Source organism: Folsomia candida, unplaced genomic scaffold, assembly GCF_002217175.1.
Source record: "Folsomia candida strain VU population unplaced genomic scaffold, ASM221717v1 Fcan01_Sc006, whole genome shotgun sequence".
Taxonomy (NCBI): domain Eukaryota; kingdom Metazoa; phylum Arthropoda; class Collembola; order Entomobryomorpha; family Isotomidae; genus Folsomia; species Folsomia candida.
The window spans coordinates 1,615,237-1,636,581 of NW_019091198.1; the positions used below are offsets into that span (position 1 = coordinate 1,615,237).

Here is a 21,345-nt window from a genome sequence, read left to right on the forward strand (position 1 = left end):
TGAGACTGAGGCTGAAGAGTTCAACATGCAGAGATTATTACTTCATCACATCCTCTTCTCCTTGTCCCTATTGGAAAACGATATACTTGTACAATTACTAATGGGGGTGAAGACGAAGGAGAAGAAGAAGGTGGTGGCATAAGGCGAGGCAGCCAGGCAAGGAATCTCGCTCAAATATTTGATTTGATCATGTAACTGTCTCAAAGAGGAGTGTAAAAACTTGGGTCCCAACCAAATTAAATTTATGGAAGATAATTCCTATCGGGAATTCGGGGAGCACATGCATCACAACCTCGTCCTCGTATATCCATTCTTCCCTATTTTTAGCCCTGTATTTACTAGTTTGTAAAAAGAAGAGGAAAACTTTCCAGGATCATATTATATGTACGCACAAGCAGGAAATAGACACACTCCATGTGGGAGGACGACGACGCCACGAAATCATTTCTACTTATCACAACACAGAAACAACAAATCCCAACGTGTCTTTTCACCCTCGCGCTGTTGCTTTTTCGCTCCCACTTCGTGATGTGTGCTCATACGTACGAACGTAGAAGTGAAAGTCTCGTGATGCCAAACAATATTTCATGAAAATAGATTTGTTTTATATTTATTTACGTGGTGTGTGATCGTGATCCACCTTCTTCTCATCAAACCACCCACACACCTACGAACACACAGTGCATATACACACACCTTGCAAACAAAGGGCAAGGAAGAGTGAAGCCAAGTGTCAGACTGTCAAAGATCATTTCTGATTACGAGGTATTATTATTGAAGAAAGTCAGGAGGAAAGCATGTGCCTGTGCGGTAGTAGTTCTGGGCAAGTAGAAATGTGTACTGCTGCAGTGAACGTTAGGATTTGATACCAAATAAAGATAAAGATTTTTTGGGGATTGTGAATTAACCAAGTCGTCTTATAAAATCTTATCTATCGGAAAATCGTATTAACGTTTAACATGCCACGTCCGAACAACATTTTTCAGTGTCATTGGGGGCGCATTTCCTGTGACTTTCAGGTGCAGCAACAACAGCAATAACAACGCGTATAAATTTCACAATGTTGTCGAGCACGTGCAAGAAATTCTACGATACTTTATTCCTTCAGCCACTTTTAAAGCTAGTTTGTCCACCCTTTTGCTTTTTGTTACCTCTCACAAAATAGAAACCAATTTCGGTTTCTGGTCAACTGATTAGGTCCGGAATAAAATAAACTCCTCGTTTGTGCCTAATTGCACCTAGTTAGTTAGTTAGTATGCACATGGTTAAAATGTAGCTCGCTTGTAAAAAGCACATATAAAAGCTACGACCGTGTCGTGGCAGGATATTTGAGTCGTGAAAACGAACTAAGGGAAACGAACATTCACTGGAACACATACATGATAAATAGACCAGTTTTTATTTCAATTATTTTGTCCTAATTGTGACCACAAAAGTTTGCAGTCCTTATATTGCACGCATGCGACTGTTAACAATTACTCTATAAAATTAACGAGACCGGTTTGAAAAATTGACCTGCTTTCTTTATCCCCTATGGCGGTTCTTATATGGTAAAAAATAAGTGAGCAAAGATATGTATGAATATATGCTTCCCATGCTTTACGGGGATATTGTAGAATATAGTACTTAGTCGTAGAGAAAATAAGCCCGTGATAATTACCAATAACGAACTAGCTTCATTAGGACAAGAGAAAATCTAGAAAAGAAAGGAAAAGTAGGATGGCAAAAAATGGTATGTTGGCTGCTCGCGTTATCATTATCTGCCACACAGGCCTCATTTTCCAGACGAGCCCGAGTAATTAGGTGACTTTAAATGAGGCCGGGTAGGAAATAACAAAATTTCTGAGATGAAGACCCCGAGGAGAGTTTTCCTAAAATTGGGTAACCAATTGGGCTAGCTTGTTGTTTGCAGAGATATGCACGCAGAGTGTAACGTGGCCCTCCATGCAAAAAAAGTAGAATAGGATTGTCATTTTCTTCTCATCTTCTCGCCCTTAAGTGATCTTGGCAAATATTGTTATAATGCATATTAAGAACCATATAGTCCGCTGTGTGACAGGCTACGGGATGGCTGAAAAGATAGGTTGTAGAATAATAATATGCAATTTGAGAAGTTTCCCTCCTCGTCCTTTGTTGCCACTTTTTTGCAGTGCTCAGTCAAAGAATGAAAGAAACCGAGACTACGAGAGAAACAGGAAGGCTGCTACGGCTCATAAAATTTGGTTGGAATCCAACCCAGTGAAACTAATTAGATTTTTTAAGGCCAAAGGCTCTTTTGCTACAAAAGTAGAAAAACGCAGAAGAGAGTGCTTGCCTTTTCACGAAGAGGAGGAAAAGAATACAGAAATTGAGACTTTATATCCTTTTAACCTCTTGCTCTCTGTGCCAAGCTTATGCCAATTCTTCTCCTCTTTGCCTTCTTACCAGCACTCACGAAAATACATGCTTCCTTCCGCCTTGCTTACACATGAAGGGCACAAGTTCCCATTTTTGAGTTTTCCCTGCATATATATCATGTAAAGTTGTAATGTCGGACATCGTCAATCCAGATTTTTTTTTGTTCGGTTTGAGAGTTCATTGTATTCTGAATCTGAGAATAGTACTTGCGAGTTCTAAGTGAAAACGGACGAGGACCGAAAACCTGGATATGACTTTGAAATGGCTATACATAAATAGAGTATGTATAGATACGTATATGCAGTCCGTCGCCGGTCCATCCGGTTGCTTTGCATTCGTCTTTTTCATTTCAGAAAAATTGTCAACTGTTCTGCCCAATTCGTGCTTCGTTTTTTCTTTCATTCGTACTTGATTCAAAGTGCTAACTCTCGCAAATTGAGTCTTTTGTGAGAATTGTGAGGGATTGAATTCAACCCATTTCATTCCTTCGTCTCTCTCGCCTCTCAACTTATTCCAGTTCATGAAAAATGAGAAATTGATATTGTAGCATATTTTCATGCATATTTTCACAGCTCAGACAGGCTAGTGCATACATACTCAAATATCAGAAGAGAAAAGGGGAACGTGGCCCATTAGTGCCATACATACATATATTTACTCGCCAGGTACATTACTCGTACAATTCCCAGGATTTTAACTAACAAAGGTATAACGAGGAGATTTTAACAGTTGTACGTCGTTTTTCTCCCTGTTGTTACCGATTTAGTTGCTTTCATGTTATCCTTGTGTGTGGGACCCTGTTTGCTTATAGATGAGGAAGATAATAATAAAAGGACACGGGATAGCGGGTAACAGGAGCGTTTTTGTGCAGAGAAAGCAGCTTCTTTATCTCGTTCGGACACGCAATTAGTAGAAACGTCGCCTGCCTCTGTTCTGTCGTCTTCTCATTATGTAGGACGAGACCATTCTGAATCTACTCAACTCCACTCACTTTCTACATTTGCTCAATTGCATTGCACACCCTCATGTATATTCATGACACACAAGGCAAGAGTTGCCCATCCCTCCCTTTCCTCTCCGTCTATCATGCTCTCTCATCTTCATTATGCTACACTTTCACTTTTGGACCACCAGCGACATAAACATCCATGCACAAAAAGCACCAGCCCTTGCTCAAATAACAAACAAAAAGTTGCACACAAACAATGCAGGACACGAGCAGGTTTTTGTTAAAATTGGAATTTCGGTTTAGCATCAGCGAAATGAACGTAGATGTGAAAATCCCCACATGCTATTTCCTCCAACTGAGGTTGTCATTCGTTGATCGGGAATAATTGGGAGAGATTGAACGAATGCACAATGCAACGCTTGACGTAACCGACCTTCTTGGTAACCAACCGGAGGTAATAAATATAGCCAGGAACAGGAAAGCTAGTGACCACCGCAATCGCCAAAAGCAAAAAAAAAATCTAGCATTATTTTCGGATGCAGATAATCAAGAATGTCTGTCTACGATTAGAATCTCGCATTTCGTTGCTACGTATGTAAGTGAATGCAAGTGAGCAGGAAAGAAGTATAAAAATAGTTGACACAGCATGTCTCTCACGAACTGATGACGCAGGCAAACCATAAATGAAGCAACTAAATAAATGAAATAATTTCCAGTTGCCAATGCAGTCCGGTAACAAACCCATTACCAAATTATCCAACACATTGAAAGAACACTGGATATATATCGCACTGACAATGAGTTTCTGCCTCAATTAGAATTTTACTACTACTAATTGTGTTTTCACGCCATCCCGTCTTGTCATGTCACACACGAGGAGTTAATCGAATAGAATGATGGAAGGACGACAAGAAACCTTTTCACCAACCAACTCTTTTCCACACAGCTCGAGAATTGAGAATTGGTGAAAGTGAAATGATTTCGATTGCCCCACATGCAACAAAATGCATGACCAGCCAGGATTGGACAAGGTTGAAGGAGAAAGTGAGAGAGAAAACGTAGCGACGACACTGGCAGACGGACAACGACCGAGGCAGGAATTGAAATATGTATAAGCCTGCTGTTGACAATGTCACGCTTCGTTCCTGCCTCCTTGTTGGTCAGCACGTTTCGAGGCCAAATTAAGCTTCAATTTTTCCATTTACTACTTCGAATACGGTCAAACTTTTCACAGTCCGTCCAATCCAGTCCCATTCAAACTCGAGCTATCCAGCACCAGAGGAGCAAAAGGCTCTCTCTCTCCCTGCGATATATATGTATATATGTGGGACATGTGAAATGTGACCTCCATGTTCGTAGGTACGATGATGTACATCCGACCAATCTGCTACACTGCCCCTGTTTTCGAAACTTATGACTTCGATGGGGTGGCAAAGGATGGCTGCTGGCGAGAGCGGAAGGTTTATATCTCACACATTATTTGTTGTGGGCATGATTGAATTCAATTTCGGAACCATGTCGCATAAATTGTTACAAGTTCTGTGAAAATGTGATGGTGACCTTATTTTCTTTCCGTGCTCAGACCTTCATGATTGGAATGACTTTCAATAATGATGAAACTGTAACGAGTGAGCACGGCCTGGTGAAAGTTCACAAGCAACAACAGTAGTTCGGGTCATACGTTTAAAAAGGTTGGAGCGAAAATGAGCAAGTGGTCAATGAAATGGAGATCTTTTTTTTGGTTCTCTACGAAACAAGGGGAAAAAAGAATGCTTCTTGTTACAGTTACAATTGCTGTTGGAAAAAAAATAAAAATAGACTGACATTTCTCCACAAGGACGACTACGAAGGAATTTGCAGATTTCTTTTCAGCGACGGACGTACATTACATGTATCCAGAGTAGATACGTATACACGTTACTTTCACCAAAATAACCATTTCCATCGAGTGTAGCACTACTATGCTCAGATTTTGGTTGCAATGAAATATATGCCACCCAGTAAAAATAAAGTGGCATTGGTTCTCAGGTTTGGTTGTCACTTGGTCCAACTTTCCAACTTGCCATCGTTCGAATGCATAAAATATGTCTTTTCCCAGGAGTAAATTTCCTTCACTCTCTCTCTCACTCTCAATTTCCAGAGCCAACAACCAACTTTGCATACATTTTCCAATTTTTAAACCTCCACCGCCTGTCTGTCTCCGAGAGCTGCAAAACAGTCCCCAATAATTGGTGAAAAACTGTGTGTAGCAAGTATACAGTTTCACCGATTTTATATATTCTCACCTACACTAACGAAAATAAAATGCTGACTACTAATTTAACTTTTCTCTTACACACAAATAAATTAAAGCTATTTATAATTAATTTTAAGATTATTTTGACATCGTACTTCACAAATTTCCACAAAATAGTTTTACTTGCATTTCGGTCGAAGAGACTAAAAAACAATTCCATGCTACACGACGCAACATCATGTGCAAGTTTTTTTGCAGACGTCACCTCGAGGCAGGAACACACCGCAAACAGTTTCTGCATTTCCTCCTCCACTCTCGTCTAGTAATTTCTTGCCTTCTTTCATGTCACCTGCCTTGCTTTCCTCTCACAGCCTCAAGAGAAAGTATGTGAGGATCCACGGCTACCTATTTTAAAATACTGAGAAGTCTCCACTTCCTGCAAAAATGTTTTCCAGGAAAACAACATACCTTTCCGTCACGACAACCATATCTGCTACCCTTCCTCTCCAGGTGTATATATGCATACACAAGTAACGTACAAGTAACGCTACATATGTAAATACTTGCGTTAAGTTAACCCAGTTTTGTTGTAAAAAGAGGAGTGAAATAAGAGAATGGAGTCAGGGATTGAGTAACTGTTGAAAAAGGAGCAGCGGTGGCAGTACGGACCAAGAGTTAGGAGAGTTAGTTATTGAATTGCGTGGGTTGTGCTGAGGTAAAAAAAATAAATGTTGCCTTGTATCAACATCAACCCGCATTTCAATTTGGGATGAAATGGAAACCTGCGACGGTAACATTTTCCATTGCACTGCATTCCTCCCTCCCTTCCTTCCTGCCTTGTTGCGAAACACATATGAACTTGTCAGGGCAAGACATATCCCAGCTCAATTTCACCCCCGATATAATAGCAGCAGAGGAGAGAAAAGCAGCTCATTCACCCATATCCAGCCAGCAAGGAGTCGATTCTTCCCCACTTTGTGTAAATACTTGATGAACTCGTGTCTACTTTAGAGTTTAGAAAAGAGAAAGTAACATCACGGTCCTGGGAGAAAATACACTGCACAAGTCGTCTCGTTTTACGTTTCTTCTCTCTCTTTCTCTCCCTCAGTTTGCTTATACATATGTGTGCAGTTGTATATATAGAAAACAACCAACAAACATCCCCACTTCGTACACCTTGGCCCATCTTATCTTAGATATATCAACGATTTCCACTTCCTTCACCTGCCCGAAACTTATTCCAGGAATGTGAGAAAGTCGGACAAAGTCGAACTCGCTCACTACAATACTCACACATTCTCTGTTTGAGTTTTGGACGTAAGGATTCTCTCCTGTCCTTCTTTTTTTCCTTACACATCTCAAAACTAGAACAAACTTAATATTCTCAGCGGTGAGGAAGGTTGAAGGTACGGCTGCCTCAAGTTTGTTCATATGTGAGGATAAGGTGGAGGGTAGAATAGTTAAAATGTGCCAACCTTTCCCACAACTATCCAACTGCGATAAAAGTATTTATTCCACGTTGATCTCAAACCCAAACTAACAACAGAACAAATACAACAAGGTACAATATTTCTGAAACGATGAGATCTATGAAAGAAAACAATGGTTTCTTGAAAAAAATACAAAGTAAGTTTTACTGCTGTTCCATGTATTTTGTGCTGTGCTTAATGTACTCACTACCCGACCAACTAACCTGGTCCTTTATTTCATCCCGTTCGTTTTCGTTGTTGTTTTCTAGTTGTGGAGATGACAGCCAACTTTGTGATTTTACCATCATCTTTTATATGGCTTTTCTACTATTCCCGACGACTCTGAAATGCATGCATCATTCATAATCCAGTTGGCCTTACTATCCGACCCACTTAGAAGCAAGGGAGGAATGCAGCCAACCTTTCTTACTTACGTCAACCCAACAACCACCGTCGTAGTATCTTGGTTTACAGGAATATACATACATATAAACCCACCCCCAGGTTTTCTCTACATACATACATCACTCAGTCGTCGTGGAATTTCAGGATTGAGAATAATTCAGACAGAGAGAGAGAGAAAGGTATATAGGTTGGAGAATAAAACATGAATATCTTTCTACAGGTAGATGACGAAGGATTTGGCCATCATCACCATTCCATCCTTCAAGCCAACCAACCAACCAACCGTGGAGGAGAGAAGTACAAGAAGAACAACTCTCTACACCGAATTTCATTTCAATTTTATTTTCCCCATTTCATCACCGAGTCACCTCAGGCTCCTTCCCAATGCACTTGACGATCCCTAGTTGCGTAAACTAATGTTATCTACCTGAGTGCTTGGCCTGCCTATTCTGCTTGGTTAGCTGGTTGTGGTGAGCGAGTAATGCAGTTACATATCTACACATGTATTTACCTATTTTTTATATTATTGATAGCAATATAAACCAGACAGTCCTCCAAATACACCGTGGCTGGCTTTATCTTCTTGGACAACTAGGCAATTCATTCAGAAAAGCCAATAAACTGCATTTTAGTATGATACATACTCATCCCAAAGCAGGCCTGTAATGAAATGCAACCCACTTACTTTTATTGTCCCGTTGATACCTAACCTACTTATTATTCTAAAGTGCATCAATAACACCCCTCCATTTTATGCCTCGAGTCAACCCACATAAAAATGAAATGTGGGCAGAAATGTGTGGTGAGTTGAGCAAGTCAGTCAGTTTTCATTCGACATATCTCATTTCCATTTTCATTCCTTCACCACCGCAGGAGCAGTAGCGGATCGTGGACACGAAATGAGCAAAATGTAAATTGTGTGTATGAGAGCATCATATACCAAGAACTCCTCAACCTCACGGATGGAGCAGGCGGAGGATGAATGATGTTCACTCATTTGTACTCATAAAATGTGGAAGGAAAAAATGTATCACCATCAAACTTCTCATGTTTTACTATTATGCAGCACTGCATGAGCTACCACCAGCCAGATGAGGTTCAGTCCGGGAGTGTCAAGAGTGAAAGTTCAGAGGTTAAGTGAAAGGACGAAGAAGCCGCCGCATTTCCGCTCCACATTGAAGGAATCCTAATGTGAAAGTAGCACTGCATGGTGGGCGAATTCAATGGAAATAAGACCAACTTGCTGGATGGAAGGTGTGGCTATTCATTTCCTACGAAAATTGACAAACTTTCTCAACTGCTACTTAAAGAGAAAGCAGAGACGAGCACATTGAAATAAATACATAATATCATTGCAGACTGGATATCATATGCATACAGAAATACGGAATAAAAGGTCTGGCTGAGCTTACACTTCTTCTCAATGTTTTCTGTAAACTATGTACTAGTGCACAAACAAGAGAGAAACAATTCCATTTAAATTATACACCAACTAACGGAGCAAGCTTCTGTAGTTATTGACCCAACTGAGGTTTGCTCATGTTACAAGGAAAGAGAGAGAGAGAGAGGAGCGAAGAAGAAGAAACACTAGAAACTCTCAAGTGTTGCTTGGTGTCAGTGGCCATGGTTGGCTGGTTGGTTGCTGGTGTGGTGAACTCTGAACCTGAGCCTTTTGTTGGATCTATCTGCATAATGATGGTAAAAGGAAGGAGGAGTAGACCATAAGAATACAAGAAGAAGAAGAAGGATGAGACGGCGACGATGACGACGACGAGGACGAATAATGAAGGAAACATTGAAACGTGAGACATGACAGGTTATAATGAGGCTTGGCTTTGTTTACAATAACAAATTCATTTCGCACAGCAACTACTCACTCATCTTCATCTTCCTTGCTGGGCAGCAGACACAGAGCCAAAGAACAAGTCGCTAATGGCCATTTTGTTAGGAACATTCATAACAATGGTTGGTTACACTACAACTATCATTCCTAATTTCTCATGCAAATGCGTTCAAACAAATGAAGTGTCTGTGATACTGAATGCGACGGAAGGAGGAAGAGGAGAAAGTGGCCAAATTCCAAGCTGGATACATGCCTTCTCTCGCTCTCTCTCTCGTCTTGTGTCTCGCTCTTCTTCTTGTTGCTCTTGTTTTGAACTATGAAAAACATTACTTGCAGAATAAGCAGATATTAATTCCCTCCGTATTTAGAGTAGCATAATCCCAACTAACTGCTTGCTCGCCTCTTCTTCTTCCTCCGCCTCCTCCTCCTACTACTTGGACTAAATTAGTTTGCCCATTTGCTTTCCGACACAGTAAGCAGTTGGACAAACAGGAGCGGAAGCAATCACAGCTTGGAATGAGTGATGATTATTTTAAGATAAGTCCAAGTGCATCCACATCTAGCAAAATCCAACATCAACGTGATGCCATCCAACCAACACTTCCTACGCTATACTGCTTCAACTCATACGCAAAAGTTGGCTTCCACAACCACTACTACATTCTCCTCTTGTAATAGTATTCCTCTACACATGCAAATAAACAATGCCAGCTCAATTCTCAGCGGAGCAGTGCGGTGGGTCTGGTGCCGGAATTGCCTTGGAGCCTTGAACATCCTTCCTTTTTCCTCTGCTTTCAAAACCAAGTCGTCTTCTTTTCTCTTCTTCTTCTTCTTCTTCCTCCCTTCCTTCTACAACAACCATTCATTTATTTCTGCGGATGGGGATGGGTGGTGGTGGTGGTGGTGATGGTGGGATGTGGAGAAAGCATGGATCCACTTGAACCCAAAGTAACGACTAAAGCAAAGACGGTTGAACTCTGAGCTAACTGCTGCCCTCATTAAAACCCGTCCTGACTGCGGATTAGTGCGCCAGTAGAAGAAAGTAGTGCTGCTGCTGTACAAGTAAACTGCCACTGATATAAGTCTCCTCCACTTTCTCCCACTTATTCGCCGCTGGAACTGCGAACAAGGCATGACACGTTACGTTACGCTACACAACCACCACCATCACGCTCCTGTTTCTAATACTATGTACACTAGGAGTTCTTCTAGTTCAAGTACTCAGGCCAAACAAGCAAGTCTTTGGACAAATACATGGTTTGGTTACAATGGTCTCAATGGGTTTGCAATATTCAGACCGCTTTTCATTCCAAAATGAGATCTCATCTGTTGTGGTTACTCCCCTCGTCTTCCTTCCCTCCCGCCTTCCCTTCCTTTCTCCAGGAAGAGCACAATAAGCCCGTAGTATTGGTCGTGGTAGTCGTAATGGTAGCCGAGTAGCAGGAGGACACAGGAAGGATGAACCAACACAAGAAGAAGGTAACTAACTTCAACTCCAATTTGCTTAACCAATCCATTGTTTCCCCTTTCCTCGTCTCAAAATAATCTCCTCGGGTTTGAATGGGATCAATTCCCCTTCACTCACTTTCCCCAATTCCATCACCCACCACCACCACCATCCAGTGGACATGGGAATTACCCAATTTTATTTAAAATGACTTCCATTCTGAATCTATTTGTATACAAGGGAATTATTATGGGGCATGCAGCCCTGCTTCTTCCACCACCACGAGCACATTCCACAAAATTTTCTGAACCTATCTGGGTCACTGAAAAAGGGATCGAGAGAACCCAAGAATGGCATAAATCGAGTCCCGATCGTGTGAACGTGTAAGCGAAAGTGAAATGCAAATCAGTCCAACAACCTCCTCGCCAACGACGACGACGAAGACCAACCGAACCGATCAACCAACTAGCTCATGAATAAAATGGCATGAATGAAGAGCTCAAGCGATTCCTTTGAATTCCCATTATTGCCACCATATGCATAACCACCAGAACTAGCACCCTTGTAATGCATAAGTATGGACCAAAACCACCACACAAACTGGCACATTATTATATTCCCTCCTTATCGGCCATGTATGTTGTCGACTGGTATTTCAATTTAACACGCACTGGTCGTATGGAGAATGTGTGTATGTATATAAATTAATTTTGTATGGATGCCGATATTCCGAAAATTGACAAACGTATCTCGCGAAACAACATTTAATCTTGCATCCGGGAATTCGTTTTCTGGTATAATTTCAAATGAAATATATAGAAATGGGGCTGACCTGGCTTGACTTGGGAGGGTGGACAAGGTGCTGTTGGAGTCGGCCGTCTCATTGTGAAGGTTATCGCCACCGCCGCCACCTTGGAAGAGTTTCTTGGCGGTGGCGAGACTGGTTCCGATCGGCATGGGGGACTTGGGCTGATATGGCGAGGACATCAAGTATTCTGAAAAAAATAAAAAATAAAAATAATTATATTTTAGTTCATGTGTTTTTATACCAAATTATCAATAGGGTATTCTAAAATTATCAAGAAAAACGTAACCCTACAATTACTTTGTTATTAGTTTCCGTTGATATGTATTTTATTAATAAAACAAAATCAAACCACTTCTTGATTGAAATGAATCCATAAAAACGTTGACGACTTGTTGGTATGTATGGAACTCTTTCCCAACTGGTAAAAGGATTGGCAAACGTAGTAATAACTATTTCTCATTAGTACTAACCCCACAAAAGTGAGGCCTCATGAAAGACGACCACCTTTGTTGGTGCCGATCATCGGCGTGTTGTTACTAAATAGTTAGTTGACTATATTCAAATGGAGAGGAGGCAGCTGATGGAAAGGACTGGGCACGGGCACACGCACAATAACAAACCAACCAACTACACACCAGGCTCAATTGCGAGGTTTCTCATTCATTCACTTTGTCGGTGGATTGGGAAACGGATTGTGATGATGATGAAAGTGAAAGTCTCCTTCCTCGTGACACAACGACAACTCGTCTGCTTTTCCAATTTGATTATGTGATTACGCAAATAGCCAACCACGGGACAGATATATTACGCTCGTCGTATTAAACTGCATCGCATTGCAACGCACAATATTCGTCTCTTCCGGATTAAATTGTGTTATTGGTTTCGCCGGGTGGTTGGCATACGTCTCTGTTGTTTATCAGAGGGCAGCCCGACAACTCGGCTCGTCATCGTCACCATGTAGATTGCATTTATTCCAATCATCTCTTTGAGAGAGAGAAACCTGTTAAATTAACTTGTATCATATACATCACATGCATGCCTACCAGGTTTTCTCGCCGGGATGCACCAACCAGCGACGTATGTGTTTACTGCTGCACTCGAAACTACTCGTTTTTATTACCAGGAAGTAATATGCACGAGGGAAAGCCTCAAAAGAGCAAGAGGGAAAGTTATAAAGGAAACTGGATGTCAAATAGAAGCTCATCCAACTCCACCGACCAGTTGTGTGCGTTGTGCAAGTGTCACATCATCACAACGAGGAATTCAGAAATAGTCTGGGGAGCAGAAGAAGTAGAAAGCAGTCAAATAAAATAACTGTCGACACCACACCAACCAACATAACACGAGGCCGCCTTCGTAATCATCATGCACACACAAATTCTAGCACTACATACATACATACATTTAAAGGAACATACATAAGTACATATACGTAAACATGAACCAAACGCTACTATAGTGTTGTCAAAACTTTTCTCCTCCTCCTCTTCTTCTTCCATGATTTCCCGTCACTTTTCCTATCACACTCATCATCATCACATGCCAGTCACTAGTAGTGTCATCCCTCCGCACAATTCGAAACGAAGATATTATAAGTATTACGCACATTCCTTTTATAGATCTGATATATTTCGTATAAATGAGGGGAGACAGCAAGTTAGGGAAAAAGTTTAACTCCTTTTTCGGTACGGAAAAAGCTATTCGTTTCATTTCATCATCGATTCCAGCTCTTTATTTATTGCGACATTCGACATCTCTCCCGACATCCATTTTGACATCTCCTCTCTCCTTCTGTATCTTCACTACCAAAGGACGCAACCTACCCAGGATCTAACTCCCAGAAGCAATATTCCCACCACTTTTGAAAAATACGTACTCCAATATATGCAGAAGCTGGTGGTGATAAGGAGAAGGGCAGAAATGTATGCACATGTACGACTTCGAGTATGACGGGTGGCTGTTGTGGAATAAGAAATACGAGGGTGAGGTTTAATGTGATGTCACACACAATAACACAAAAAGCAGAAAGGAGAAACATAAATTTTATCCCGTCAATGTTCTCATTTTTCCTTTTACAATTATTATTAACAAGTTATATGAAACGATGATGAATTATGTTTACGTCATGTTTCCTTTCTAAGCATGCTTGATGGCATAACACTCATCTTCTCTCCTCCGCTTTGAAGTAGGCTTTCTTATTTTATTAAAGAAGTAAAATTTGGCTCTCTCGTTTCATTTCATCTCATCTATTTACCTGTCACCCTCATAGACATATTTTTTATGAAAAAAAATCCAAACTCAATTTTATTCGAGTTCACATATCAATTTAGAATTGTAAAATATTGCTCTCAGGTTTTTCCTCCTACATCACAAAAGGCTGACAACAAAGACGTGGAAGCTGGCTGAGCGAGTGGGCGAGTGGTGAGGAATATTGGGTTGCTACGCATCCTCCTTAAAATTTTAATCGGATTAAGTTATGCTCAAGTTTTGTAGCAAATTACAAACTTTCATGTTCGCCAGAAAAGAGGAGATGTTCTGTAGAAGAGCAAGCTCATGATTTTGCGACTACTGAAAGTTATTGCCTGGCGAAAACTTTGTGTGAAGGGTGCAACATTGCAAAGTTGGGTTTGAAATCTGCTGGCTGGACTGCAAAATATGTTGAGGAGTAGACTGATGATCATGATGAGGATGGTGAAATAAGAATGAGGGTAATTAGGACAAACAGTAGTTGTACGTACGTAGGAGTACAGATAGTGGCCGTGGCCAATGCATAAAGGGAAGCCTTATACGTAAGTACATGTTAGAGGATAACTTTTTCAAAGTATTTCAAGGAGGGATACCCATGGGTCTGGAAGCTATAGTTTGTATGTATTCGATAAGAGGAGGAGGAATACGAAGGTGTTGGAGTGATGCTGACACGACGAATAAGAATACTTTCCAAAGTTCGGAATTCCTTTTGAAGAATGAAAGTGGAGTGAAAGTTTAAAAACACAAGGTTCATTGTTTGTACGTAGGCAGAGGGAAGGGAACGATGCAGGAGCATCATGGCGTGATGGTCAGGCAGCAAAAAGTGGCGGTGTTTGGTGATATCGCCCACCGGCCTGGTCAATGTCGACGGATAATATCGTCTGAAGTCGGACTTGGTTTGGTTTGCGAGTGGGTGAGTGAGTGAGTGACGATAAAAAGATTTGTAAGTTGGAATGGAATCAATCGAAAAAGTCAGATCAAACGATGTAAGATGTAAAAAGTACGTGTTCGTGCTTTCAGGTCGGAGTGTACATGGGGAAAATACAGAGTAGCGGCTTAAGGAGCTCTTTGGGTATTGGATTGCAAAATTCATTGGGTCGCCCACTACTATAGAGGACAGGGTTTGGTCGAGCAGACTGCCATTTTATATCTGTGGATAAAATTTAATGAATTGTGCCACCCACGTAAGAAGTTGGCAATTCGAAACGGGAATTTGGCGATTAATTTGTAGACCCGCAGATCACTTTTCAAAATTTTGACTGGTATAAAATGCACCTTTCCAATGAAAGTGAACCATTACCCGAAAGGATAAGTTTCACTCGAACATTTCTCCAAAAAGTAGTAGAACACTCGACGAGGTATACATTCTTCAAGTTTATTCTACAATCTACACAAAGGAATAATCCAAGAGAAAGAGAGCGTTCCTCTTCCTCGTCGTCTGATGGATATCTTTGATCGATTTTTTCGCCACGCTTATCCAACTTGTCTTGGTACGTGTGTGTATGTACCGCGACATAAAGGACACATTTTCAAATATCATGATTAACAAGATTTCTATGATAGTACATATATTCGGATTAAAGTGTGCAGAGCTACGTAACTGCACACCTAAAATAATGAAAAAGATGAGAAATTTCTGAAATTGTTCACAATCTTGGTTATCCCTGCACGCTTGTAAGTACTCAGGAGGAGTATTTTGAAGGAGTTGGATCATTTCACCACGAAATTTGTCTAAAAGTATTGAGAAAAGCAAATCCCATGATATTCGTATTAGTGAAAGTGTGAGCTTTGGAGGCACACAAACTGAGGTAGGAAAACATATTCTTCTGTCTTTCTACTTTGTTCACTTGTTCAAAAATTCACAGTCTGAACTTGAAAACTTGAAACTCGTTTGCTCTTGCCTCCGTCTCTGTTTTCTTTCCTTGTTATTGGAATAAGGGCACGCCCGTATAATGCACACGACGCCTACAGCTATTCAGCCAGCAACCAAAGTTCATTTCACTGATACTACGTGTGCAAATAATGATCCTCTAAAAAGGAGGAAATCCTACCACAGTTCTTCTCATCACCCTCCATCCCAGACATTTGTAAAACCGACAGAGAGTTTTTTAAACGCCTCACACCCTTTCAACTGGCATTCATGGCAAGCGAAATTAATGCGACACTCATCATTACTCAAATAAACTCGAAAAAATTCATGCACACTGCTCTGGTGACGATGCTTCTTTCTCTCTTCTGGTCGTGATCAACTGAAGGATTTGCTACGCGAGTCCTCCCCACATTATTTCAATCGTTTCTCATTATGCGTCAAAATGCGCGATACTCAGCATTCTCGACGACGTGACGGGGATGCCTGTGCGTACTTAAAATGTTTTCATTATTATTGGATCCATATCTCGCTCGGGCTGAAAACTCAGGCTGAAATGAAACCAGTGAAATGAGTGGGCAAATGAGCACTTGTACCTTTCTTCTTCCCGTCCCAGTACAAATAAAAGGCCACAAATCTCCCTTTTAACATCTGTTCTACATTATCCACTTGTCAACTGAGTTGAGTCTCTAGATTTGAGTGAGTACTGGTTCGAGAACTACTGGCAGTGAATCGATGGAGATTGAAGGATTTGCTTTCTTCATGCGGTTCGTCCGTTCGTGTATGTGCACGTGAATCATTCATTTTGTCCAATCATCCAATGTGCTCTAAATATTTGGCTAGCGAGATGCTCACTCTCTCTCTCTGCACGTCTGCTCAGCCACCAGCGACCCACCACTTACACCGTATCACAGAAGAGTGGTGAAAGAAAATAAAGGTTTCGAGACTATAAACCAACATCAGGCCAAACTGTATCATCATCCTCTTTTCTCTTTTAACTGGATACATTATGGATCAAGGCACACTCGTCATGTCGCTGCTGTCATACCCCACTTGAGGAGAGAAGGATGATGATGATGGTAAGTGTTGTTTGAGTGAATTCTAGGCTCCAGCCTTATACGTTCGTTAGCTCGTTTGTATGTATGTGGCTGTCTATATGATTAAACATTTACGGGGCCCAGTTATTATTGCGGTGACGACCTTTTTAAGTACTTTGGGCTTGTGATCTCATAATTACTTTGCCATTTTCATTCCCATGATGAATTCTTTCCAAGGCTTAAGTTATTTTGTTGATGGTCATGCGTTACGCGACAATAATATTATGTAAGAGGATCGGCACAAAGTAAATAAAATGAGGAAATGTGCAAACCCAGCACTAATCTTAACCAGCAAGAGCTACAGGCGAGCTATGGGGAACGTATTGATGATGTGAAGACTCTTGTGTTCAAGTGTATGGTCAAATAGAGCAAATGAGTCGGCTTATGGGCACTCGAGTGGTTTTCCACTAGATTTTTAGGGGAATTGGTGGCATTTTGGAGAACATTAGACGGAAGGAGCGCTTCCTGACGCCCTTTACATCACAGAATAATAATTTTTCTATTGAATTATGGATTACATCACCCAGTGTACCAGCCAGATCACACCGAGGAGCGGAGAGGCTTTTTCCTTTTCCGAAACATAAAATAAAATAACCGCCCGTTGTTTGCACTAATCGTTATCTGTCCGTCACAGTGACCAGTGAGGATGATGAGGAAAAGAAACGATTATTAGGAAATTTTGTGATGCGTGGCGTGGAAGCGAATAAAATAAATTAAACCAACCCGAGCAAACTTCAACTAACAAACCAACCAACAATAACATGTAATATGGATTTTGCAATACTGCTGGCGTCTGCTGGCATGGAAAATGGATAGGTCTTACATAAATGGGGTTAAGAGCGTTCGTAGCATTTCGTACAAGAGGATAAATTGTGCTCCGTAGACCAGTTAAAGAATTAATAATGACCAAGAAGGGAGCTGATTTAAACCCATTTGCAGCATTAAATGGGTTAAAGGCTCTCATTAAATCGTCTGATCAGGTAGAAAACGTGGTCATTTCCCAGTTGTTCAACTTGGAAATATGACAAACAATGAGTCGATATTGCTGACCAGGCAGGCACTATTTCATATTTTGTACTATTTTCTCCATCATTAAGCCTCGAGTTGCTTGCCATGTGTACCGACAGTCACCACGATGGCTGTTATTATTACTACTAAATTGTCTCTTAGCAGGAGGAGGAGGACGAGGAGGAGGAGGAGAGTGGTAGCATGTTGCTTTCACTCCTCCTCCCCACAAACTGAGGAACCTCTTCCGCCTCAATAAATCAAAATAAAAGTTGAGAAGCCAATTTGATGTACCGATTTGTCTCCGTAAAATTGACACCTTAATACTCTCGTGGGGGAACAAAGGGATAGTTCCAATCCAAAATCTTGTCTTGTGTGTTCAATTCAACTTCACTTTTTACAATCCACCACCACAGCCGGCATCACCCAATGCAATGCAACCACCTAAATTACATTTCTTTCATCAGCAACAAATCTTTTGACTTCAATTTTCCTCCAAATTCTGATAAATTTATGTCATGCGTGCCCAGACTTCTATATATTCTAATACTTTTCCCAACTCCATCAACATCGTCATCCCCATCAACACGACTGCAGAGCAAATAAACCCATAAGAATCAAGCCAACACATATAACCAGCCAACAGTTTCAAATTTTGGCAACGAATTTTACAAGTTTGTTAGTTCAGTAATCGCATCCTGTTTTCCACTTATCAACTCCAAATTGGAAAGGTTTTTTCGTCTAAGAAACCACAATTCTTAAACCTCCAACCAACCTGACACACAGTGGCCATGAATTAAAGAGATATAACATGTCGTATGTTATCTCTTTCCAATTGCTCGCATTATCATCGTAACAGCGACATGAACCAGTTCATGCCATGTCAGTTTGGCACTTTTATCCGATGACTGCACAATTCTCTTTACTTGTTTACCTCACGTCTACCAACATCTAACGCACTTTTAAAGAAAGTTGTTTGCCAGTCAAAACGAAGGAGAGATTCGACCTGACTGAACGCCACGCCAAATGTCAGTAGTCATGTCAGTCAGTTAGTCGACTTGCCATGGGAATCAAATTCTTACATGTACATACATACATACCAACCACATACTCCTCCTGCGGTTGATGGTTGATAGATAGGAGTGAATTTTTAGTCGAGAAATTTCAATTCAAGAAAAGAAATGGATAATGCCGAATAGTCTCCAATCTCGATAAAGAGTGGAAAAGTGGCAAGAAACGTGAGACGAGAATCGATATCTCTTCTCCAACCCCGACTCATTCGAAGAAGCAACATACATTAGGATATGATGATGACTGGAATAAGGCTCTCCTTCTAATAACAAGGTAACTATGTCGCTACTTGCTTCCTACCTCCCTTTCGCATGTTTCTGGTCTCCGTCTTGTCTTTGAATGTATAAGCATCAGCGAAATTAGCTGGAAATCTGCTTCTCATTTGCCCAGCAAAAGAGTGAGTGAGTGAGTAAAGGACGATTTCAGAAGGAGATAAAAGACTTATAGTGCTCCCAATGTCATTATGTCCTGAATTAGTTGCATCTCGCTCTCTCTCCTTCCTCCCAAACACGAAGCCAGCCGAGGAAGGGAAAAAAGTTTAAATAATACTAATAAGGAAGGAACAGGAAGAAGGCATATTTCAAGACGACAGGCGATCTCAATCCTATGTATAAAGATGCAGAGTCAAAATCGTTGTCATTCTCGTCGTCTTGTTGCGTATACGTATTTTGTATATCTTGGCGTAACCTCATCCTCTGCAGAATAATATGGATGGAATAATCGTGTTGGCTGACGAGGGAACCTTTTATAGTGCCCGGAGCTCCCAGCATATCCACTATATACATTAGACGCAGTTTTTATTACTAGTCCTATGATGTGACAAAATCTCCGTGTCAAAATGACATTTGGTCAAGTGGTGACGATTTTAGTGACGCGCGGAACGGTCACTTTCGCCATGCTTTTAGTAGCGCAGCTACATGCACTTTTCACCACACGCTCCTCATCTTGCTTCTGAATTCTCAACCCATATACTCACTGAGGATTTATCATTTACTCCTGAGCACACTGGTGCTTAAGTTAACTATATATACAATATCATTACAATTTATTATTTATAGCTTACCAATATTATTTTTCCGTTCGAATTTAAAAATTACAAAATGTTTTTGAAGAACAAATCCCTCTACTTGCTAAAATTCATAAGAAGTTGATGAACTTTTTTCGAATTGTTTTTAAACTCCAAAAAAATATTGAAAACTTTTAAATAATGAATAAATTGTAATGAAATTGTAAATATAGTTAAATTAGGTGCCAGTCTCATCGATGAGCAAATGAGTTGAGATTTCAGTAAGATGAGCAGGGAGCGTGTGGTGAAAAGTGTATAGCTGCGCTATTGAAATTATGGGAGAAGTGACCGTTCCGCGCGTCACTAAAATCGTCACCACTTGACCAAATGTCATTTTGACACGGAAATTTTGTCACATCATAGGACTAGTATTAAAAACTGCGTCTGATGTATATAGTGGATATGCTGGGAGCTCCGGGCACTATAAAAGGTTCCCTCGTGAGTGAAGACAGTTGTGATGTAAGAGTTGCTCATGCACCCAAAACCGAACCAAATCCATTTACAGAGAGAGAGAGAGGCTCAACCAACAGAAGAGGAACCAGATCCAGGAGGGAATTTAACAAACTAATGCGATGATTTGAATTTGAGATAATGTCACTTTACGAGCCTTGGCAATCATTTTTCATTTACGACTTTTTTCTATTTCTCACAAAAAAAACAGGAGAGGCAGGAAGATATATCGAGAGAAAGCTGGCAGTCGAAGTCATCCTGCTCCTGACGATAGAAAATTTCGTAAAAAAACGTGGATCGTCGTGTTGCTGGTTTTGGTTAGATTTACATTTCTCACTATTGTTATTTCTTCCCATTTATTCAAATCATTAGAATAATTTGTTGTTCCAGAGAAACTTAATGCAAAAAAGGATAATAAAATTTAGTCAAATTATAAAAAATATCTACACATCAAATTAGCATAGTTTATATTCGTCGTAATTTTAAATGGCTCTTTTGCATTTGGCATGTTTTTGGAAATCTGTGTGCCCAGATAAGTAAGTAAGTAAGCGACTAGGACATAGTGACGAATGGTTGACATTTTATTCTCATTATATTTTACTTGACATGGCAGGAAAGAAAGGCAGAGTTGCTTTTCGAGGCTGGCAGTCTATTGAATAAAGCTCTTCTCTTCCAGTCTGCGTCATTATTACAGCTTTTACCACAACAGAGTTAGTGCATGTAGCAAAATAAGCCTTGTCTTATCCAAACTCCACTCCTCATTTGTGAGCCCAATAATGAAGAGACGAAAGTTAAACTCTGAGACTATTTCGTCTTAAGCAGCAGCAGAAAGACCCGCATCTTCACTTTGCAGACAACTCAACTTACTCAACTAGGCCAACGTCAACATTTCATCATCATCCTCTCATCACATCTTTACAAACAAATGACAGAAACAGTCCACAACCAACCAGCAAACTAACCCACCCACCAGTAACATGACAAAACT

The 21,345-nt window shown here is 40.6% G+C and overlaps 1 protein-coding gene across 3 annotated transcripts in view; it reads right to left on the reverse strand.

Annotated features, from left to right (window-relative positions):
- The window catches only part of LOC110850896 (teneurin-a), a 124,281-nt gene that overhangs the window by 35,827 nt on the left and 67,109 nt on the right, over positions 1-21,345 (reverse strand). For all 3 annotated transcript variants that reach the window (XM_035852570.1, XM_035852571.1, XM_035852569.1), the window contains one exon: positions 11,579-11,741. In XM_035852570.1, the coding sequence (XP_035708463.1) occupies positions 11,579-11,741 (163 nt within the window). The remainder of the gene's footprint in view (positions 1-11,578; positions 11,742-21,345) is intronic.